General features: G+C 39.0%; 1 protein-coding gene across 2 annotated transcripts in view; it reads left to right on the forward strand.

Annotated features, from left to right (window-relative positions):
- The first annotated feature begins 1,875 nt into the window (after positions 1 to 1,875).
- LOC130434077 (disks large-associated protein 2-like) overlaps positions 1,876 to 25,267 on the forward strand; it is a 66,447-nt gene continuing 43,055 nt past the window's right edge. For both annotated transcript variants that reach the window (XM_056763970.1, XM_056763969.1), the window contains exons 1-2: positions 1,876 to 2,310; positions 23,463 to 24,607. In XM_056763970.1, the coding sequence (XP_056619948.1) occupies positions 23,534 to 24,607 (1,074 nt within the window). In that variant the 5' untranslated portion in view covers positions 1,876 to 2,310; positions 23,463 to 23,533. The remainder of the gene's footprint in view (positions 2,311 to 23,462; positions 24,608 to 25,267) is intronic.

Below are 25,267 nucleotides of genomic sequence, written 5' to 3' on the forward strand. Positions count from 1 at the left end.
CAGTCCATGGTGATTGGTTGAATTCTGCAAGCGTCTTATGGAAATGTAAAGCCTCTTACTATATTTCGAATATCAGGTTCAAAAGAAATTGTACTGACAGGTACCCACCTTATACTTTTTTTGGCGGTCTTAGTCAAATCATCCCACCAAATGACGTAGATTTGTGTGCGTGTGTTTACACGAGGTGTTTCAGGCAGGTCTGAGTGAGCATTTGCTTTTAGATAGAATGCACGTTTGGTTCCGACACTTTAATATTTGCAATAAAAATAACAAAAAAACTTGACATGCATTTTGGATGATTACATACACAACAATGTGTGTTAGGGACCTGAAAACAGCAACTTTTGAAAATGAGTTAACAACCAAGATGGAAATTTGTGGAAACAACTACTGTCCTGGCATGCACAATACAGCATTTTGAGTTGTTTTTGTGGATCCCTGTGAATGGGGATCGTTCTCTTTTCAGATACATTTTTGGTGTTTCTGCTTTATTTCCAAAGTAAAGTGGGAGAGACGACAGGAAGTGAAGTGAGAGAATGTGGGCGGGATTGGAAAATGGGTATTGCTTTAACACTGTTGTTTGTTTGTGAAACAAAAACAATGGAAACGTTGCCTTGGAGTTTTTAATGAACTTAAAATGTTTTGTTACAGTTGTAACATTACGGTAACATATTCATACGTTGTTTTCTTGAAATAAGTAAAAACTAAATATATTTTATATTTTATTATTTATGGCTGATTTTAGAACAGAAGTTAGAATTAGAAAAACTTTTTATTTGGCGAGTGCCTTTAAGGTTAAGATGCTAAATTATGGAGCACATACTGTATACTAATAAAAACATATAGCTTTGTCACTTTATACCAAAGTATCTTAATTCATTAATATAAGTTACTAAAATATTTCATGTTAAATTCATTAAAAACATTACATAACATGAGAACATGAGTTTAATGCTTAGATAAGAGTTAATGAGATACTGGGCTTCATATGTTACTCCATACTGTAAATAATGCGATGATCAATAAGTTATGGCAACATATGTATAAATAATACTGTATATATATTTATATGGTATTTAATACAAAAGAGAACCTGTATTATCTAAAATTTCCTCTCACTTTTTTAAAGCCATGTTGTAAGAGTTCAGGACGAGCTAGTTTTCATTGTAGGCTATACACACACAATACTAACATACTGACAGCTTTGATGTAAAGGCTTTTGTTCGTGTTCAACATTTTAGATGTTTTATCATGAATCCTCTGACATCTGCTCAGTGCTAGAATTGCTGTAAACAGAAGCTGGAGCGATAATTCTACCAAGAAGATTTGCAATAGCTGGTTACATCACACATTTGTTCGATTTTTGGCACTGACTTTTATACACAAAATCCTATGATGGGAAATTCATTTATAAGTAATGATGATGAAGAAACTATGAGAGACAGACATTTTAAATGTAAAAAATATATATTATGAATGAAATCCAGTTGGCACATATTTATCATGATAGTAAGTCCTACGGCTAAATTGAATGATCAAAAAAGCTCAACAAGAATAACATTTTAATGTCCACTTACACATTTTAAGTATGAAAAGTCAGACACGCTAATGAGATCATATTAAATTGTGATCGCCCTGAAAAAATTAGACCCTTTCTAGTGTACTAATGTGGTGCGCAGAGAGACAATATGAGGTTTACAATGTGACTGTCTCAAACATCATCCTTCACTTGCGATATCAATGTTACAGAAATGCATTGAGCTCATCAACCAAAACAGTGACATCATCATCTGGACCACAAGAGAAGGAGTATTCTGCTTGTAACACCATCGATTTTTTCTCTCTCGATTGGATATCAGGCTCGCTAGTGACATTTACGTTATGAGCAGAAACAGATGAAACAGGAGGAATACAGATTAGTACAATCGGGTAAGCAGGGGCCAGTGACAAGTGAGAATCCTGAATCCAGCATCCACTACCGCGTTTTGCTGCCCACCGACGGAGCCACGGAAGAAGCCGAGATCGCTGCAGAGGAGCTCTAAACGCACAGCTTAACACCAGCGCTGGGGAGATCGGCTCCTCTCCTCTCCACTCCTCTGCTCTTGGGGAGGCGACGGGAAAAGAGAGAAAGGAGAGAGGCAGAGAGAGAGAGAGAGAGAGAGAGGGGGAACGGAAAAGCGGGAAAAGGCAGAGAAGTGCTGTTTTTTCCCAGTCTGGTTGGATCAGGACTATCAGACCGTTGGTTCTCTCTGATAACTGTCCTCTGGGTCGCTGGGATGGAGAACTGTATGTGATGCCTCCTGCACAGAGGTAAGACCTTAGCACTGAAGGACCAGTTGCTCTTGGAAGTAAACGGAGGTGTCTTGTTGAGTTGGTGACGCCGATGGGATGTGAAGTGCTGGAGGTAATCCAGAATGTCGTTTTTCTGTGTGACACCGTCGTGAAACGCCGTTGGTCTGTATGTCGATCGACTGCGTGGAGCTTTACGACCGTCCCCTGTGTGTTTGTGCGTGTGGGTGTGGATGATGTATTGGGGTACAGGTGTCCTTACAAAACGATAATGTATGCTCCGGTGTGGAAGGCACAGGTTGTTCCTCGACCTCTGTTTCTGAATGATCATGAATGGAGAGACCAAACGAGAGTAGAAACCTTGCAGGAACGTTGCCTAGCAATAATGCAACGTTCTGCGAGTGGAGAGATGTGATTTTCTGCTTCGCCGTCTGACGGTGGGGCAATCCTTCACACGGTGACACACACCAGCAGCTATGTTGGGCACATCGAGTTCCCGCGTGTTTAGGGGGGAGAGAGAGGTTCTCTTTGGTTCTCCGTCCACGCTCGCTCTGATGGATTGAGAGGTCATGTGTCGGAGATTCATTCATTCACTTCTCCTCTCGTCACACTGAGCCAAACGTCTGTTGCGTCTGCAGCTCGCTCAAAACTCTCGACACCGCAGGGGCAGAGCATCTGACAGCCATCAGAGCCTCGCACACACTCCTTCATGTGTGTGTGTGTGTGTGAGTGTGTTAGACTGTGTGTGCTGGTGTGAATGAGATTAAGTGTGTGTGTAGTAAATATTGCTGCTCTGTTTTAGATCTGTTACTGTGTAACTGAGCAGTCGGTTGTTGAAAGGATTAGTGAAGTCTTCTTTGCTCTCTGTGATGTTTAAAACCACACTTCATGTTGAGACCCATCCTGGTCAACATGTAGTGTCTTTCATAAGCAAACCCCTGTGTGTGAGAGACATTCACACCATCACAACCATGATAGATAGATAGATAGATAGATAGATAGATAGATAGATAGATAGATAGATAGATAGATAGATAGATGGATGGGTTAGAGAGACAGGCACCAAAATCTGACACTACATACTACAAGTACCCAATGAAAACTCTTTAGATTCAAAGACTTTCTTCTGAGGTCTTTTTGAGTTGAACTAACAAATATATCTTTAAGAGTAATTTGGCAGTGAATCATTTAAACGTGTCTTATAATATTTTTTATCGTTGTGGTAAGGATGTCTTTGCGTGTTTTAATTAAATGCAACCAATACTGTGTTTCTAAAACTGCCACACATATAAAGAATGACCACATTTCCAGTGTCCAGAAAGATGGTTCTTGGTTCAGTGCGTCGGTGAGTTTCTTAACTGTTATGAACAGTGGTACTCTGTTCGATAGATTAGTAAGACATGTTTAAAAGAGACTGTTTAATGAATCAGTACATCAGACATCCAGTATATCATCAAACCAAACATTTCTACAAAAGACAGTTCTTGGTTCAATGAATCAGTAAGTCATGTTTGAAAGAACAGATTCTTTGTTCAGATCGTCAAACCAGACATTTCAGAAAAAGATGGTTCCTGGTTCAATGAATTAGGCTATTGAACATCTCTTGGTTTATCAAATCAATAAGCCAGACATGTTTGAAAGAAATGGTTCTTGATTCCGTATCAGACCAAACATTTCTTGGTGTTAAAGAAGCCTCTTGGCCTCTTCAGCCAGAGATGCCTGAAAGAAATAGTTCTTGGTTCAATGAATCAGTAAGAAAAAGATCTCAAAATGAGAGGGTTCGTGATTCAGTGACAGTTGGACATGTTTGAAAGAGAAGACTCCTAGGTCAGACTAGTCTAGAAGAGACAGATCTTGTTTCAATGAATAGATGAATTTTTAAAGCGCTTGTTTCAGAGTGATTGTAAACAAATGGGTTCCGATCGTTTATTACTCGATTCATAAAAACGTCAGACTCAATGGAACAGTTTGTTCAGACAAAACTTGATGTGAGGTGCCTTTGCTCGAGTACAAAGATGGTCGATCAGCGCTGGGCACTCATGTACTGGTGATTATTAGTATTCAGTGCACAGAGGGGGTTTCCTGGATCAGTAGAGATGCTGTATACATTAAAGCTGTGCTGCACTGCAGTGTTTCCCATCACTTCAGCTCTTGAGTGGCAAGGCAGCTTTGACTTCTGGTTGGGGATACCAATCTCTCCGTCTCTCTCTCACAGGCACGGTGCACTGAGCCCATGTAACATTTCTACAGAAGTCGAGCTTCAGTTATTGCAGAGCTTTCCGCGTTTGAAGAATAACTCGCCCTCTCTCCCTCTCTTTTGTTCTCTATGTGTTTTCCATCTCTCTCTGTCATGCTCTCTCTCGTCCTCCTCTATCAGTACACTGAAAAGAGTGGGACGGGCCGCTCGCCCGCTTGTTTCCATGGAGACCGTGCTCGCGTGCGCGCTCGTGTGTGCGTTTCGTCTTTCCGTTCGACACATTCCTCGGCACTGGTGTTTCGGGTGAATCAGGGGAGATCATGCATTCTGTTTGTGAATATGAGTTAGCACTGGGTTGGTGTGTGTGTAGTCATTAGCCCGTTTTCTGTTTGATGGAATTGTGATTACGTGCCAATAGTTAGGCCTGGGCTTGTGTGTGTGTGTGTGAGTGGGTGGCAGCAGCGTGAGTGGGTGGCGACCGGCTCCATTCCACTCTGAATCCTCTTTAATTCTGTGAATCTCCACCGTAATGAAGCAGATGATGCAAGATGTTGTCTCCAATCTGTGTGTTTATGTTTAGATTATGAAATAGGGAAGACACATTAGGTCAAAGGATCACTGTATCTGCCTATGCACCAGCGCTTATAATTGACTCTAAAAATCTTTAAACACCAGGAGGGAAATCTAGGCCTTCTGCGATGAAATGGGGGTCATGTAAGTTGGCTAATGCGCAAAACCTCTGGTATTGGTCTCTTTCATATCACATAATAAAACCGTTTATTATCCCTCAAATATCTGATCTGACAATACAATATCACTTACTATTAATGCATAACTATGATCCATAATGTTGGCCTCTATATCGGCATCTTTGGTTGAAACAAAAAATTGCAGGTTATTTCTGTTTGGTGCAGTTTTAAAAGCAGTGGGATCGACGGGGCAGATTTATGTGGAGTAGAACAGGACCGTGCTTGTCTTTCCTTTGGCCGCAGACTGAAGAGACCCTTCACTCCCTGTTCATTTGCCAAGAGCCCTGCCGCTTTCAATAGGCTTCATGTCAGAGTCGCGCGGGAAGACAGAATTCCATCAGGAAACGACAGAGATGTGTTAGCGGGACGGCCTGCGAGCAGTCAAATGTCAGGCAGGCAACAGATGGTAGCGCTTGTTTACTTTTCCTCAGACATTTTCCGGTTCCTCTTAATTATGGTTCGTGAAAGATATTCATTTAGTGTTTTCCAACGAAATGAACTTGTTTGCCTGGGAAAATGAGGTTAAGGAAGAGTTCTGCGAGAATCTGGTTTTAATGCAGAGTCGGGAAAGATACTTTGAAACTGTACCTTGCCATCTACAACCTAGAAAGCAAATACATAGTTCTACAGGTTTCTAACAAAAAGTAGATAAACAACTAAATATGTTGACAAGTTTGACGGTCTTATTTTTGAAAAGAGAATGGAAATACTATGATAACTCACACAATTGAACAGAACGTTGTGGAAGCATGAGAAAATAAGGCATGTAAAGACATTGTGAATTATTTGTTTGAACCGGTTCATTAATTGAATCTGTCACTTAAATGATTCAGAATTCTCTGTTTTGTTACTTAAAGGTGGAGTTAGTATTTTTTCAAAAGCGCTTTAGAAAACTGAGTCGGACCGAGTACCACAACAAAAGCCAATCGGCAGTAAGGGGCGTGTCCTCTCATGTTGACGGAGGGAAGAGAGCAAGCGGGCATAAGAAAGACTGTAGAAGAGTGATGTCTTATTTATTACATAGAAATAAAGGCTCTGTGGATTTTAAGTATAAAAAGAAGGATAAAAGTCAGGCAGGAGTTAGCGACCGCGATACTATAGGGAATTTCCAGCAGAGAGATGCTGGAGAGCAAGATCCTCTGATACTAAACCCTGAGGAGGTTGCTTTGATTCGGATCAGTTTGCGAGTAACATTGTTTTTTGCTGTTTGTCAGATCCGAGATATGTTTTGTTGTAGTAATATGAGCTGTGTAACGGAGCAGTTTTAAAGTCCCAGCAATTTTTTTTTACAATGCTTATTTTTCCATGAAATATTGCAGCGTTTATTGCAAATAGAGCATCAATGTGGTTCATTCTCATTAAAAAAGTTGTATGCTCTCATAATCTTGAGTTGCACTGTAAATGCACTTCCGTCGTGTTGTGACTATCCACCTTAAATGACGTATGTTAGACGGCTTGGTCGGAGCATCCGTTAACCCCTCCCCTTCAAATGTCAGTCTGCAGCCAGTTCCATTTTAAGATGCAGCAGCTTTTTATACATCCAATCAAATCGCAGCGAAAAACGCAAACCATGGGGAAAAAAATTCTCTATTCGAAATTCCATTTCACACGGAAATGCGTCAAAATACGGAAGTATAGACGTGGACTTTAAGCGTCATTCTTTAATATGCTGCTTGTATATACTCGTGTTGTCTTGTTTTTTTTTTTCATTTGCATTATTATTTGCGTGGTCTAAGCTATTATAAAGCTAAGCATTTCATCAATGCCGCACGTTTTAGGGCGGAGCAATGCAGGAAGGGTCGTGTTCCTTTTGCGCAGTGGTGTGTTTTGTTGTCGATTGACAAATAACAACAACACTTTTCAGAAATCGATTACTCTGCCTTTAATCCTTAGGTGAATGCAAAATAAGAATCTGGTGTTTTGTATAAACCCAAAAATGTATAAGAATAAGCAGTTCTTCTTCTTTTGCACTATACTAAATAAAAAAAAATTGTCCACACTGGATGTGGCGCGATGCATCACCACAATCCCATTAGAACAAGCTGTCCTGGGGTCCGGTGATGACACGGTGTAAGTCTCATCTGCTTTTTAGATATTTATCCTGAGAAAAAGAGTGTTTGTCAAATGTGTCTGTCATTAGAGTTTGAGATGAGATGTCAACAACGTCTCAAACTGAGCTCAGATTTGTCAAACTTGCAATAAAAGATCTCAATACGAACTCAAACATTGCTTATCAAATGTATCCAATTCCAGATTTAGCAGTTTTAGAAGAGACAACTAATTTGATATGTAAATGAAACTCAAATCTGCTGAGAATACAATTGGGAAGGTACACAGGCTTTCATAGCATTGAGCTTTGCTTCAGGCTTTCATATGTCACCTATAAAGTCTTCACATGCTGAAGGTCCCAATCACCTGACAGACATCACTGAAATATTTGTCCACAGTCAGATACTTTTGTTTAGCCAATCAGAACGCTGTAAGGCACATATGTGATAAAGCTTCATTACCTTGATGAACAGAGACTCTTGATGTTTGCATGTGTGGAATCCCCGCAATGTTTACTTGGTCAGTGAGACACTTTGAACTTTATTGCCTTGTGTAAACACATTAGATCAGCTGATGCACTGCCAGAGCCTGTGTACAAAACACTGAGCATTACACTTTTATGTTATACAGGGGTGCATGTGGGATTATTTAACTGGAGTGGCCAAGCAGTCAGCAAATGATTTCAACTCAGTTAGTTATTTTGAGTAATTTGGGCTAATGCTTTGCACTAAAAAGCCATTGGAGGATTCTTATTTGATCATGGATAACAATGATGAAATGTCTACCTGATCAACACTAGCAATGTATGATCAAACTGTTACTTCTAGTATGGCAATCCCCCACCAAAAACTCATGCCTTCTGCAAAATATGTTAAACATTTAAACATAAATCAGTTAATTTACCTCAGTCAAATTATACATTACATTGGGTTAAATGATAACGTTGTGCCAGTACCCTAATTTAGTTTAGTAAATCCAGATTAAACATTATTTCCTGACGATAAATTGTTTGATTTATTCAACTGCTCTTTTTGTGTTAATTCCCTATTTGCCCTGGCTTCTCACCTTATTGAATAGTCATGATCTCCACGTTCTGCTGTGTTTGCTAAGTGCAAAGGACTACATATGCAAATAAATAACAAAACTAATCTGCCACATCAGGGAATAGTCAACAGGCATAGGATGCTTATTGTTTGGTGTTTGAAAGAAACGAGGTGATTGTTTTTTGTCTCTTCGTTGTCTGTGGCAGTTATTCAGTCAATTTTTTCAGTCCAGAAAAATCACCAGCTCAGTCATAGTAGATGGAATTTATCACTATGGTTAACCCTACTACAGGCACAATTGAGGCAGCTAATACCTCCTCATAGGACCCCGGAGGCGGGGTCAGGAGTGGTAGCAGGCTAGCAGCAGCACACAGAGAGTACAAGGAACGGTGGCCGACCTGATTCTGAAGCGTGCCTGATGTTACATCATGAACCTATGCTGGATTAAGATTTAAAGCAAGGACTGGAAGAAAAACATGTGACGTAAAGGTTTATTATTCTGTGTTTTACTGTTTCAACATTAACCGCACACAAAAAAAAAATAGGCCAATCCATTGACCAATGAGAATGTCAGAAAGACCAAAATCCAATTTGCTTTAAGTCTTGTTGACTTTGCAGATTTAAAAATATCTAAGCTCAGTTTGTAAAATTGTTTAGATCTCTTCTGAAACTCTAACTGAGATAATTGTGAGATTTCTGACTCTCAAGGGGAAATATCGGAGATGTAGGAGGCTTGAGCACTTTCCATTTCCACTCCTTGCAATCTAATCGTTGTGCAAGATTAATAATGGAGGTATTAAAGAGATCTCATCTGCGCTTTATTATTCTTATGGTTCATGACTGTTTTAATATTAGCGTTGAGGACAACACAGAAGAAGTAGACTGGGCCCATCATCCATTTATCTCAACTGTCATGAGGACGGTAAAGCTCACTGGCAAAATCTGAGCAGCACCTAACAGAAATCACTTGAAATCGATTCTGCTGAGCAAGACTTGCAGATTCCTGGCCAGGTTTAAGAATAGAGAACCCAGAAGTTGCCAACGCAGCCCTTGTTTCTGTTGCGAGCAAATGTTATCTGTGAAGTATCGGTCCAGACTGAAAATGACATGTGTGTTTGTTCTTTCACCAATACAAGCCAAAGGGCACGACCTTTTAATACAAAAAGTTGGTTTAAATGAATCAAAATGTAGGAAATAATGTACAATGTGTACAATGTACAATCTTTTCTAGAAAAATATCTTCATTTACACATGAAAACTATATCAATTGAGACTTTGGGCCCAGTTTACTTCTGAAGCTACAGAAAGCTTGCTCAAGGTCCAATGCGTATTTTTTTTTTAAGGATCTATTGACAGAAATGCTATATAATATCCATAACTATGTGTTCAGAGGTGGATAAAGACCTCACAAAAAGAAGAGTTATGTTTTTATAACCTTAGAAAGAGCTATTTCTATCTACATACACCGCCGGTCCCCTTAAATGGACAAACTTCTAAACAGAATGTTATCTCCTTCGGCAAAGAAGTGAAAATGTGACAACATCTTAGTCTAGTGTCAGCCACCGATGTGCTTAAAAAATGAGGTGTTAAGTGACCTCGCAACCTCATCACTAGATGCCGCTAAAATCTCCACATTGCTCCTTTAAGAAAATACCTGTTTAAGCCATAAGATGGGCATTATTTCTTCCTTACACCAAAAATGAATCACAAGAAGTAACAATATAAGTGCATAAACTACAATCCGTGTTCATTTTTGGTGAGGACTTTAAAAGATCTTTTGACTCCTGCATTCACTGCATCTCTCAGTCTGTGTGTTAAGAAGCGTCACAGATTCCCTGAGGCAATGTTTATCCTCTTTCTGCTGATATATAAATATCTCTAAAATCTAAAAACATCCCTGAACCAAACCCGCGTCTGTTTTAATTTATAAAACAACAGTGGGATGTTTTGTACAGAAGTAGATCTTTCAGAATAGAGGGTTCAGATATAAACAAACTGACTCCAAATGGTTATTTTATTGCCTTAAATTATTTTATTAAAACGTAAAATTAGCCATAAAACAGCTGGTGATGTGAGACATTCAGAGTAATATAGGCTTGTCACAGAGCAGCGGGACGACTGATGGCAGCCAAGAGTCTCTCTCCTGCTCCACTATTCTTCAAGCACTTTTTTTATGGAAAAGTTATTTCATAAGTAATGACCTATTTTATTTAAGCTTTGAAACAAATAAAGCTATTCAAACGCAATTTACATTTAGGTGTTTTAAAGTGAGTGTACACATCAGTGGTTCCCAATATTTATTACTGAATAATTGAACGGCTCAGGAGGTTGCTGCAGCACCGCCGTGTTTTCACGTTTTGATCAGCCTGTGGTTTCAAGAACCTCAGTGTCACCGATCGTCTGTCTTTGGCACTGACGCTTTGGTGTTTGTGTTTGGTCATGAAAGACTTGAAACATCAAAGGCGAGCTGGAGGTGTCGTGAGCGCTTAGCATTAGGCCCCAGGTGTTGATGTTGAAGCGCAGCTAAATTGTTTTTATGAATCGGTTCACTGAAACAAATTGTTTGAAAGAACCAATTTGTAAAAAAGAGTTTTCATCATTACAATAGACTGCAAAAAAAATATATAATTATAGCACTTTGAGAATACCGTCACTTTGGAACCTTTGAGCTGTGAACCGGCAATCTTTAACGCAAGGCACTGTTGTTGATGTCGTAATGTAAGAAGATTTGACATTTGATGCTGTGTTTGACATTCTCTATAGTATTTTCATTCAAACTATGATTAGAAAACATTGATTCTTTGATCCATTACGCTAGCAGATGTAGGCTGAGAGTGCACTTTTACAGTCTCATGTAGAGGCTTCAATTACACAGCAGAGTCACTCACTGTCATTGTAATTCATGCCCGAGCACTTGTCGTTATTTTCTTGGTTTTATGGAACAGGAGTTAGGTTATATGTTTCTTTCATACAAACACAAGAAGAGAATTGTTTGTTCTTTATAATGCCATGAGGGAGCACATGCTTGATTAAAATGTTTACCTATTGAATGTAGGATAAACATTGATAGGGATGAAAGTTTCTGCCAAATGCATACACTACATGGACATGCAATTTACATCAAAATCTGGTTCTGCCGAGATTTGTTGTTATGCCTGGCCATAAAACAAGGATTGTGACATCACAAACTGTCTGAATAAAAAACAGCACTGTAAAAAATAATCTGGTTAACAGTTTTTTTTGTAAAATGACACAAATTCATGCAGTCCCTTTCTGTAATTTGAAGGTTTTTTTACCGTATGTCAAAAATACGCAAAGAACAGTAAAATTTGATAAATCACAAAAAGACAAGTAATTTTACGTCAAAACTGTTATTTAAAAAAAATATAACAAGGAGTCTATTACATTTATCTCTGACGTATTAGTGTTATAGCAAACGGTGTAGTTAGTTGAAATATCGATTATTATCTATTATTGCATAATACTTCAACTTTGGATGTTGTCAGAAGTGTAAAGTACCTGTAGTACTTTATAGGTATGAAAAGAAAGATAATTGTATATTTCAGTAATTACATAAAATCTGAATCAGAACATTGAGATATTTGGTAATATGCAAATTTGAATCTATATGAATTTTGAAAATATCTCTGTCCTTCATCAGTCCATTAACATTACTTTTGATACTTTACAATATCTACCTTAAGTATTTAATTCTGTTTAACTCTATTCAGTGATTGTTTGGCTGGTTTTAAAGAAGCAAGATTTCACAAGGGTTGCCATGTCTCCGCTGGAACACACAGCACATCGGTCACAAGTAACCTGAATGTGTTAACGGCAGTGTGTGAGAGCTGGGGATAGCCCCATCTGCTCTGTGTGTGTGTGTGTGTTCAGTGTTCCCCAGCAGCTGGGCTTCTAAATGGACACACACATCGTCTTCACTCATCAACAGGGCAAACAGTATAAAGCCAAGCCGTGTGTTGCAGTTTTCCTGTGGGTTGGTGGTAGATTTTTGAAGCTCTGTAAAGCAAAAATGTATATGACTTAATATCAAACATGCATGCAAGACTGGCGTTATGAATGTGAGGGATAATGACACCATAGAAACCAAATAGCAACATCTTGGACCACCACCAAAACCCTCCTTTAGATGTGAATTTTCTTCAGGGAGGAACCACCTACATCCTAGTTTTTTATTGAATTATTGGTGGTTATGTAACAGTGTCCAAGGCACCACTCTTGTGGGACATCTGAAGTCCCTTAGATGGTGTAGAAACACCTTAGTACCTACTTTCAATATCTCTCTATTCTAATGAGAATCCCTGATAGAGCCCTACTGTAAATCAAAGCTACAATGCCACTGACATACGTACAGTACCGGATCCTGTGTGTTGCTTAGCAACCAGTTACAGCTCTTTCAGGAAGGATCCCCATGTCCAAAAAAAGACACGGCGCGAGCGCGTCCTTGATCTCGGTCTGTGGGTGTTTGCATACAGCATGCATTTCACATCTGATCAATGCTCTCCTCATCCTCTCATACTGAACCGATGCACTCTGTTGTGGCTCTTGTGGGGGTACAGCAGAATCCGGACCCCCGGTGGGGCAGATCGAGAAAACACCTTCATAACCAGCATTGCCTATTGTTTTTCAGACAATGCCTTGATTATATTAAATAATTCAAAACAAGAATATCTGGCTATTCTTTTCAATATAATGAAGGTAAATGAGGATTGGAAATGTCAGGCCTGAAACTTAAAGTCATGTGACAGCTCTCTGTGAAGAAATATAGTATACTAGTAAATATATTTACTTGAAAACATAACATCCAGGCTAGTTCTTCGTGGCACGTTCCAGAGAGGTGTTGAAATCTTTTCAGTGAATCAGCCGATGCAGTCGACTGAATGATTCATTCATAATCCAGACTGATTTGTTTCTTGAGTTCGACTCACTGATTCAGTGATCCGCTTACAGTTACCGGCTCACTGGAGTGTGTTGGATTATCAGTTAATAACCATTAAAATTATTATTTTTGTCCAGTTCTGGCTTTTTTTACTGAAACACAGTCAAAGTACCATAGTATTATTGTACCATAGGACAGTCTAAAAATGTTTGGTAGGATTCGCAAATAAATCTAAGAATGAATGTTAGTAAAAAAATACAATTATAAATCCTCTACAAATGAAGAAATAAAAGTTTATACTACTATTCTATTATTTCATTAGTTGTTTCTTTAAATGTGACCAAAATACAGGACACATTTAACAAAAAATTAACACTCAACAAAATTCAACAAATAGATTATTTAATACAATTATTATACAATGAAATTATAATATAAATTAATATGAACATAAATTAAATTAAAAACAAATTGTTATATAATTAGACACTAGCAAGATCAGTAAACAAACACAGACCGATGAAACGGTCTATACACAAATGTAATACTAGGTGAAAATCTTTGGGGCAATAAATTATTAATTTCATAAATGCATTATTTATTACAATTTTATGCAATAATACATTTCTGTATCTTTGCACTTTTTCTTTTAACATTTATTCATAGATGTAGTTTTGTTTTAATGCTGCACTCACCAGACCTGCAATAAGGTGACAGTGTTGCCAGATCATGATAGAAAGCCCCAAAATAAACCTAAAACTCCAAATGCTTTATATTTGATAAGTCTATATAAACCTCTAACTGAGCTTTTTAAGCACAAAAGCACTCAGTATTACTGAACATGGCAACCCTGCCGGAGATCGCTCTTTGAAGCAGCCTTCCCGTGCACTAACAAAACCGTAGTTTAGTTAAACCAAATAGTTTACGTTAAATTGCTGGACAGAATGTGCCGAAAAATAAAAACTCAAAAGGGTTGAATTTTTATCAACAGCTGTGAGTTGCCCAAGCATTGCTATGTTTAGCACTGTGTTAACCAACACAAATGTGTGAGTGACTCCTGTTCCAGATTCACACTTGTATTAAAATGCGGTTGTACAGTAATTCCTAAAACATTTGGACGTGTTCTTGGCCAAAAGTGGTGTTGTGTATGGAACCGTGCGGTTTGACGAAGAACGTTGGACTTTTGTTTTTCTAATATCATCACTGTGTACAATGGTGCTATCCCAGTACTTTTGGTTGTGACAGTTGATGCGGTATGCAGTAAATCTTTGTAAACGAGCACTTGATATGGAGGAAAATGAACGAAAGCATCCGAAACACTTACAACATACATTTCGTCATTCAAACAAACTCAAGCCCAGGGCAAAGATGACAGATTATTAACACACCAGAACACATGGTAGCTGTCAAACTCGCTCTCGAGTCTTTGCACTAGCTAGTTACCTAGCTGGTTTATTTGTTATAAATGTTTTTAACAAACTATGGTTTTATTTCATAGTTATTGATGGAAGCAGAATGCTGTTTCTCTGATGCTTTTTAAGCTTGCTGAATTGTACCTCAGTAAACATTTGGCTCCTGTGGCTCTATGATTAAAAGCTTGTGTAATTGGATCAAACTGATAGCCCCCTGGCATCATTCCAAAGCTCAGACCCTTGAGAAATCTGTTTTGCAGGCCGGTGTTGGTGTTGATGCACATGCTGCGATTCTGCTCGATTAGTGAGTCAAAGCTGTTGTTGTGTTATATTCAAGACATGTATGATGAGCCTGATCAATTAAAAGCGAGTCGTGTCTTATTGTTGATGCTGCGCTGCTGCTGGGGCGTCTCACTAATCGAGATAAATCACTGACTCGCTTCAATCAATATGTGCTTGCACAACAACAAGCCGGCGTCCACCCTCTAGAGTCACGGCTGGATTCGTGCTGTGCGTGTCTGTGGTACGTCGCTCACACTCTTGTGTTTTTGAACCTCAGTAGGGAATGGTCGACAACTAAATAGTATTTGATTAGAGCTGTAATAGGCTCCAGTTTGTGATGGTCCTTGCTAAATTCTCTCTTTTTACTGGATTGCAAACTCTCGAACGGCAAAAAATTGACTATTTTACAATGTGGCTAATTTTGGCCAATTCGTATGAATTCATATGATCTCATTTCGTAGATTTTATGACGATTTGCTTTCGCACAAGTGAGGTTAGGTTTAGGGGCGGGGTTAGGGATGTGACTTCAAGTATTACTATTTTCTAGTAATTGTAAATTTTCATATGAAAAAGCTACCTTGTAAAATAGTTACGAATTCAGGTTGAGACTCTATATTAGCCTATATTTTGTGATAGTCAATGAGGACCAACGGATTTTGCTTACCAACATTTTTCAAAATATCTTCTTCTGTGTTTTGCAGTTGAAAGAAAGCCATACAAGTGAGGATTAGTAAATGATGACAGAATTTTCATTTTGGGTGAACTATCCCTCTATAGTCGCAACGCTGTGAACGATTTTGATGGCGTTTGATATCGCGACTTCCAGAAGAATCACTTCATTTGATTAATCCTGATTGTCCAGTGCTGTTGAATCACTCAAGTTCACGACAGAACTGAACACGCTGTTTTCAATCACATCCATAAGGATCGAATGAGACTGTTCAGATCAGAAATAACCAACCAGTCACTCTGGAGGAGAAACTCTGTAACCACGGTTACATGCCCACTTTATCATCATCAGCTGTTCCTCTAATTCGCTGATATTCTGAATTCGGACATCTTGGCACAAATTAAGTATGTCTTGTATTGTCTTGTGTGTGTGTGTCTGTTGCAAGGTCGTAGCATACATGTTAATATGACACACAATTGCAGATGTGTGTGCTGGAGTTTATGGGGATCTGGGTTCTATTATAAATTCATGGAATATTGAGATACCGGATTAGAAACATAAACCTACTAAAATTACTTTGTGTTACTGCCTTTGTGTTACGGATGCCGCACAGACATAGCATACAAATAAGTCTATAAATATCAAACAAACAAATAAGCTAGCTTGAATCTTCCCTTACAAAACAAAAGTCTTAAAGTTTGAAATAAACAATAACGGAATTAAATCACTTTTTACTTTTACTCTTTTACGCCACTTTTGCAAGTCTACATACACCCACAACCCCCCGTACCAATGTGAACAAACTGATCAGTGAGAATATGTTGATAATCTCATTGGTTCTCGTGAGAAAACGTGTTTATAGGCCTTGTTGTGTTTGAGCATTTTTTCTGCTTGTAGTCAAGTAAGTTGGAACCAGAAATACTTTATATATGTGCTGCTTCATATGCATTTACAAGAATGAGGTCAAAGATAAGACTGTATTATTAAAATATCAAGAAAGCAAAATCAGCTGTCCTGTAACTCAGTGGTTAAAGCATGGCGCTAACAATGCCAAGGTCATGAGTCTGATCCCAGGGATTACATATACTCAGAAACAAATAGCGTAATGTAATAAAGCAAGGTCTATGTTCTATTCACTTTAAAAGTATACACCCCAAATAAATGCTGGGTTGTGTTTAACCCATTGTCGAGTCAAAACGGGATCAAAACCAACCGCTGGGTTAAATTTATTTAGAAAATTTGCACATTTGACCGAAGCAGGGGTTGAAAGATTCTGTTTTTTTTATTGTGAAACAAAGTTTTAACTGTTATAAAGACATGAGTTCATGAGTAGGCCTATTTGTGGAGCTGAAACTACTTTTATTATATGTTTTCGTTCACACAAAATGTGATCATTTGTTTGCATTTACCTGAAGAACAGAAGTCAAACAGATCTTGAAGAATTTTCATATTTTGCTGAACTATTTCTTTATTAGCACTAAGAAATTAACCAATTATAATAATCGTACAGACAACCAGTATATCTAATTAAAATAGTTTGCTATGTTTTATTTATTTCTATATTTCTATACTTTTAATTCTCATGTCCATTGTCTATCTATTGTTGCTTAAGTGTATTTTCTGATTGCTGCTTTGCAACAATGCAAACTTATGACACGTGCTACAGAAATACAATTGTATTTGAATTTGTATTGAATTTGTATTGAATCGCTTAAACCAAAACATGTCTTTTTGTTACATGTCCTCCGACCATGGCCTGAAATTCCGTCAAAACTGCAGAGCACTATTTGGGACAGTCAGTCAGAGGAAAAGATCTTTAAATCCATCGGTGTCCATTTCTCCGTGCTAGGACAGGCCAGCACTCTTATTTTAAGTCTTGTTCTTGTTAGAACGACAGTCTCTGGTGGGAAGCGCTCGGGTGTTTCAGACAGTCTCGGCATCACAGATGGAACGGTGCATGACGGAACATTCTAATGAACTGCATGGTGCTTCTCTCAGATCCCAGCGGTGGAGTCTCATTTTCCAGCAACTCAATGTGTTGCTTGATAAGGAAATGTCATATTTATATCATCTGCTGTCACTACAGATGACAAGTGCCCTGAGGGACGCAGAGACAGTGTGCTGATCAATTGAGGGCCATTTGAATTGACTTTTTCCTCATAGCCACCTGCCACTCATACCTGTTGCTCTAAATCCAAGACTGCGTTGGTAGTTAGTGTGCTTTTTATTTTAAAAAATGACACGTTCTCTTGTATTGTGTCACCGATTTGATGGCAGGGTTGCCAGATTTGATAAACCAAACTAGCTCAATGGCACCATCCCAAATAACAAAACTGAAAATATGAACTTAATTTTATAGTCACGGTATTTCTCCTTTAAAAAAATCACTGTATAGTGGGGATAACAATATCAAAATCTCACTCTACGATAATACCTCGGTATAAAGCCCACGGTATAATATTTATTGCAATATTTAAAATGAAAAATGATGACTTGGAAACGTGCCATAAGCATCCTCTTTTCTTAATCCTCTTATCATAACTGTTAGTCAGGGATATGAGTTACAGTATGAGATATGTCAAATGAAAAATCCCTGATATAAAATAAAATAATTGCACCAGATCTTGCCAACGGTAACATCTATTATTTTTCCTAACTTTCTTTATGTTAGGCCTGCAAGACCTATCGTTTCATACAGTCATGTGACCACGATACTGTTGAGAGAATTGTGCTATTGCGTTAACACGATATTGTGTGTGGAAAACCTTACAGACCTGGCAACACTGTCGTGCTGTTGACTATATATTTCAATTTGATTGTCATGTGCCATTGTGAGACAAAATTTTGATGTGATGCTCTTGTAATACAGCTCTCATGCTCCCTGCAGTATGTCTTAAAGACAAGCGGGATGTCAGTTTACAAGAGAGAAGAAATTGATTTTATAGTTCCCATAGAAACAATATCCTTTAAATACTCTCAGTATTAATAGTCTGATGGACTGACAGAGGACTGCAAGAAAAGACATAAGCATGCTTCACAGTCATCATCTGTCTTAATGTTGCATTTACACAACCTGTCCTCATTATTTTTGTTTACTTATTTTATGTGGAAAACATCTCTGCCAACTGGTAACCTCATAGTTGCGGCAACGTTTAGACCCTGATGTTCTTGATGATGTTATCTAACTACAACCTTATGCAACATACTAACATCCCATAAAGAAAATTAGATTTGGATTAACATTTTGTAGACTTTTTAATAAATATTTCAGCCATTATTTTACATTTAGGTTGAGAGCTCTGTTTCCACGGTAGAAAACCGTAATGACATGTTCAGCCGAGAGTTGATGTGGGCTGTTGAACATGGTTTCTTTATCATGTTTTATCTCCTAATATCATGGACTGCTCTTGGGCTGCTCAAAATTCTGTGTAAAGACTCAATGCCGCATAAGAGACGGGCTAAATGATGCCCGCTTTGACTCCCCTCAGCTCTGCATGCCAAACACGGTCATGTCCGTGTTTTAAACAGATGCTGTTTCTGTGCCATCTCCGTTGGCTTTAAGATCATCCTTAAATCTATTGCTCTTGGCATTCCATTATTCCTTTTCCTCATTCTACATAAATTACAATTATTTTTTAATCAGGTTTTTATTGGTGTTTTCTGTCAAATCATCGCTCGAAACAGCATTATTTTTGAGGAATGGACTAGAAAGAGCTCTGTTAATGTTGATCGCTGCCAGACATTATGAGTCATTCTTCATTTTTACGTAAGGTTAATGCAACCTTAAAAACAGTCGCTTTTTATGTGAGTTTGACAATGCCAACACGCTGTTATTGCCAGATTTAGGGTAAACTGTTTTATAACTAATCATATGAACAGTTTTACTGTAAATGTTTATCAAATATCCAAAAATGTCTTCTTTACTTCTTTTACTTCTTTAAAGTGTATTTAGTGTACTTTTGTGTGCTAATGTGGAACAACTTCAAGTACCTAAAGTCAACGAAGTATACTTTCTAAAAGTTAATAGCTGGATTAGGGTATTTATTTCAGCTTCTTTAAGTCGTTTATTCTATGTTTTTAACACAGCAGATGTTTTCCAGATCTTCAGATCTTTAGCAGACATCTTACAGACATACCTGTTCATACTTTCCGGGATATTTTTGCTTAAATTTGTCTCAGCAGTTTCTCCAAACTGTGCATTAGAGACAGCTGCTTTCCTGTCAGCCCACTGAACATCCACTCCTCTATCTTTTAAGACAAAATAGCTCTTAAAGCAGTGCTTCTCAAACCATTTTGTTGTCAGGCCTCCCAAATAAAGCCTTGTGTGTTAAAAATTGTATTAAACCAAAATGAAAAATTTAGAATAAAAACTGTTTCCCAATGGAACCATCTTGGGGCCCTCCAACTTTCACCATTTTGGCATTTATTGTACATAAAATAACTTATTAAGACTGAAATTCCTCATTAACCAAAGATATACTCCCCAAGATACTTTAAGTTTCCAACTTTTTAAAGCTAACTTTCTAATTAATAAATCCTATTTGTTCAGATTTTCAGTTCAGTGTTTACAGTATACAATGCTCATTCTCTGTCTTCCTATAGTCGTACAAATTTCAAAGGTTTTAGTATAAAAAACTTGCCTCAGGGTCAAATCTTAGTTGACCAGCTTGGAGTAGATTTGGGTGATTTTTGTTCTGAGCTTCTGCCCTTTTCTCTTCTCTTGCTCTGAAGTGAAGAACTTTGTATTGAGTGGTGTGTTTTGGTTGCTGATGGTTACAGCCATCAGAGCTCCACCGTTCTGTGTGTATCAGATCAACAGTGGGCGTGAGTGGGAGATTAAATCAAAGGTGAGCTCAAGCCCAGGCACCCGGCATTACACTCTTCTCTGGTGTTTGTCTGCTTTTGCTTTTACTAACATTTTGCTGGCACCAAAACTTAATTCTGTGTCTGAAAAGCATGTGAGAGTACTCTAGCTGTATTCAGTATAAAAGCCCATTTTCTGTTCTTTGTGTACTTGATTATCTGTTTGTCATTAGCGGGTCATATGATTTAGGAAACTCAGTTACCCCATAAAGAAAGACAAATCCCCAAACCACAGTGATTTATTTAATGTGACTCGCGTGCCGGTAAGAGATGCCCATTAATCTCATCTCCTGTGATGTTTTGTTTCAGTGGAAGTTTTGCGTGGAGGTGGTAAGATCTTACAATGCTGTGTTATGCAATGGGCATAGAGAAGGTAGAAGAGTAGCTTTGCTTTAAGATAACATGACATGTCTTTTGTCGTTGAGGTGCTTGCATGACATGTCATGCAGTTAGGCAGCGCCTTTTGAACTTCATGTAGACAGCATATGCTTGTAATTTAACATGTACTCATTTGCAGCTCAAACATCTTTCTGTCAACTGAGCTACAGTAACATTTAAGAAAGATTTAGTGTGTATATTGCCAATGGTATACTAGACTTTTAGAAGATGTTTTGCTACATCTCAACTTATTTGATAATGTAAACAATGAAAAGAAAACTAACAAGATTGAAGAATAAATATATAAAGTTTACCATTGCTTAACAGTTGATTGTGAGTTTGTTGGCATAGGACAACAGCCTAAACAGCTTATTGCTTTCCTGTAGCTCAGTGGTTAGAGCATGGTGCTAACAATGCCAAGGTCGTGGCCTCGATCCCAGGTGATTGCATATACTTAGAATAAATGTATAGGATAATGCAATGTCAGTCTCTATGGATAAAAGCGTCTGCCAAAAGTAAATGCAAATGTGAACATAGTTTTGTTTTTTGAAATTTCGAGTGAGACAAACCAAGTACATTTCATGTAAAACTGAATTGTAAGGACCATACTAAACAGGGCAAAATAGCGTGCAGGTGCGATAAAAAAGAAATCAGAATTTCTACGGGAGATTTACAGAAAATGTGCACATTACAAAGCACAGGTGCAATATCTCATAATCTATCAAGAGAAGTGCAAATTATCGCAGGTTTTAAGACATGCTTTTTTGGGCGTTAAATAAAGCCCCAAATACCAGTACAATGACGAGCGCAAACATTGCTAAATCATGCATGAACAGATTCCTATCATGGTGATTTCAAAAATAACATCAAATGTAACAATGTTCTTATGGAGAAACAAATAGCTGTTTACGCTCCCAGAGATCTGTATAGTTGAGGTAACAAACTATACGAGTGCCCCTAGTAAAAACTCACGTCAAACACTGCCTATTGTTGTTTTTCTGCAAAATGTCTCTGAATGCATCATTATGGCTTTGTTTTTTAAAGTGTGATGCTACATGTAGGACTTCATGGTTGTCTTTCTTTCGCTCATTTAGTTGCCATGGCAACCACTTGTCCTTATCATTTCCTGAAGCAATGCGATGCAAGAATAGATTAGGTAGTATGAAGTAATGTTGCATATTTTAGCCTGGTTGGGTTAGTTTTTGGTGGACTGTCGTGGGCCCGATTGGAGACTTAAAACAGTTTTACATCAAGGTCTATTTAGATTGTAAAGTCCTTCATTTGGGCACATACTTCTATCAAAAGCAACTTACAAAGCATTTCAACTTCATTTGATTCATTTGTGTGGTCCCAGGAATTGAACCCATTATATTAGTGTTGCTAGCACTGAGTGCTACCCTTCCAGCAACATGACCACCAATTTTGGGGAATCTTTGGGATATTGATTGCTAAAGTTGGTGTGGAATTCAGGTCTACAATACGTAGATTTAATTTAAATAAAATAATTTAATAATAATTAAAAAAATCATGTGCAGTCGGTAAACACCAGTCTGGATGTGCGTTACAGTCACCCAAACTCAAAAATCTGGTTATCATGGTCAGAATTCTCAGTCATTGTTACCATGACAACCCTCTGTTATATCGCATTCTCTTTGATATACTGCTGCAATGGATTATGATCCCCGGGTATTATGTAAGAGGAGATTTTGCTGTAAAGGTGTTTCCTTCTCAGATTTCTCTTTTGGCACATCGGTATCTTTGCTTTAACTTATCTTTTATTCACATTAGCAGTTCTCCCAGAATATGAGAACGAAAGGGTGAAAGATGCCACCTTCAAATGATGAGCGAATCAGCTTTTAGTTATTGAACGAATACATCTCAGTTCTTCTGTAACCAAAGCGTTGAATGAACATTGGAGGTGAAACTAAACTGAGAATGAAACTGGGATGATGTGTTGGCTGGTTCACGCCCCAATCCATGCAGTTTGTAAAATATCATCATTGATCCCTTAAGCAATTCACTTCTGGTTGTTTTTGTATCATGGGTTCCTTCAGTCATTGTGGATATAAGCAATCGTTGAATAATAAGTTAATAACAGAACATCAAATGTGATTTATGCTCCCTCGATTTAGAGAGAGTAAAACATCCATCTTAAATACAACACAATTTAATGCACTCATCATATTTCATGCAAAAACGTTTTCCCAATGTTACATCAGAAACACACTAACCACTTTTCCCACTGTGATCACATAGTTCTTTGGAAATTGAATTTTTCATTTCTGTCACCATTAGTTCAACTAGAAGTATAAGACTTTAAATATACTTTTGAGCAAAGAAGGAAGTAAACAGATCCCCATTTGATTAGTTGCTTAAATCGACCTTTTTTTGTCTTGATATTTAAAGTGGCGTTGCATTAGTAAGCATGCTGACAGATTGCTGTAATTGTTATATTTAGACAATTTGCATGGCTTTAAATGTATCTTCTGTAAGGCACTACTGCTGCTGGCATACAGTACTATACCTGATATATGGTGAAAGATGTCTTTGGTCATTCCATTTCACCTAGATTAAGTAGAAACCTGGATATAAAACACAAATCTAAAACCTTTTGTGTCCTTCTCCTTTTCCAGACCAGCAGTATTCCCCCTGGTCGCCATCCCGAGATTTCAATGAGGATAGCAGGCTCGCTCCACCCAGGAACATGAAGGGCTTATCAGGTGGTCGTGTGCCGTACCAAATTCCCATGCTGCCCCCGTGCGGGCTGGCAGAGTGCGAGCATCTCCATGACCTGCACGGAATGCACGTTTCCGACCTGCGTCACTCCTACCTGCTCAGCCCCACGGAGACCTGCGCCATGGACTTCCATCACCGCCTTTCCCCCCGCAGCTCCATCCACTCCGACTGCATGATCATGTCACCCGTGGCGATAACCTCCACCGCTCCCGCCGACCACGTCTCTAGCAGCACCTTTCCCAGAATGCACTACAGCACGCAGTATTATGACCCGGCCGCGCGGGAAGACTGTGCCACCATCAACACCTCAGCCACATCTGCCCCCCCCACGTCCACCTCTCGCCACGGCAGCAGCAAAAGCAACCGCATCCCCGCCAACCTCCTGGACCAATTCGAAAAACAGCTTCCACTTCACCGCGACGGATTTCACACGCTGCAGTACCAACGCGCGTCGGCCACGGCCGGCGGTGAGCAGCGCAGCGAGAGTCCCGGTCGCATCCGCCACCTGGTACACTCTGTCCAGAAACTCTTCACCAAGTCCCACTCGCTGGAAGGATCGTCGAAGATGAACGGCACCAAGGGCGACGGCGGGAGCGGGGGAAGTCATCACCATCACCACGGCAGCCACCACTCATCCAAGCACGGTAGCAAGCGCAGCAAAAGCAAAGAGCGCAGGCACCGGTCGGGTACGGGGGGCTGGTGGAGCTCCGATGACAACCTGGACAGTGACAGCACCTACCGCACAGCCAGCGCCTTGAGCCGCCAACACCACGAGCATGTCGCTCTCGGCTTCCCGGAATCCATGCATAGCCACTTTGGAGACCACTCTCTCAAAACCTCCAAAAGCAACAACGACGTCAAGTGCTCGGCCTGCGAGAGCTTGTCCATGGCACCTGAGGGAAAGTTCATGAAGAGAAGTTCCTGGTCCACGCTCACCGTCAGTCAGGCCAAAGAGGCCTATCGAAAGTCCTCCCTTAACCTGGAGAAGCCCATGATGCATCAGGAACTTAAACCTTCATTCCGGTCTTCACACTATCTACAGGTAAATCATGCTCTACTTCAACACGTCCACATGCGGAGTTGAGAAGAAGAAATAACTAGTGGGATTTCTAGGATTTTGGACCAATGAAATGTTAGTGTGTGTGGGGCTACCTCAAGGAATGTCAAGTAATTTTGGAAGCAAGCATGTTTTTGAAAAAAAGTCCTGATTCTTGTTATGGCTGGTTCAGACAAAAACTCATAGCTTAGAAAACTTCTAGCTTGTTGCTTTATCATGTTATGTCTCATGATGTTAAGTCTATCAGAATGTATTAAAGATATGGCAGGCAAAAGGTTTAACAGTAGTGATTCCGCAAAAAAGTGGGGGGTACTGCCTGGGGGGTGGAAAATAGGGGGATCCCTGGTATATGATAGCGAACGGAACAATGTTGGAAGCCATATGTTTATGGGTTAAATGAGGGAGTGACCAAAAAGCTTGAGGAAGGGACAGTTTAGCTAACTTCGCTAGTTCTAAACTCTGGAATGCCCCATTCACAAACGGGAGTATTGGGATTGTACCAATAGGCACTTAGGTGGCTTGCGGGAAATTGTCTCCGTAATAAAACTACAGTCTGTTTGGTTAAGAAACACATTTGTATTTAGTAACCGATCAAAGAAATGATGAACTTAAAAGCCATTAAGCCAGATACATATTGTAGATGTA

This window comes from Triplophysa dalaica, chromosome 13 (assembly GCF_015846415.1).
Source record: "Triplophysa dalaica isolate WHDGS20190420 chromosome 13, ASM1584641v1, whole genome shotgun sequence".
Taxonomy (NCBI): Eukaryota; Metazoa; Chordata; class Actinopteri; order Cypriniformes; family Nemacheilidae; genus Triplophysa; species Triplophysa dalaica.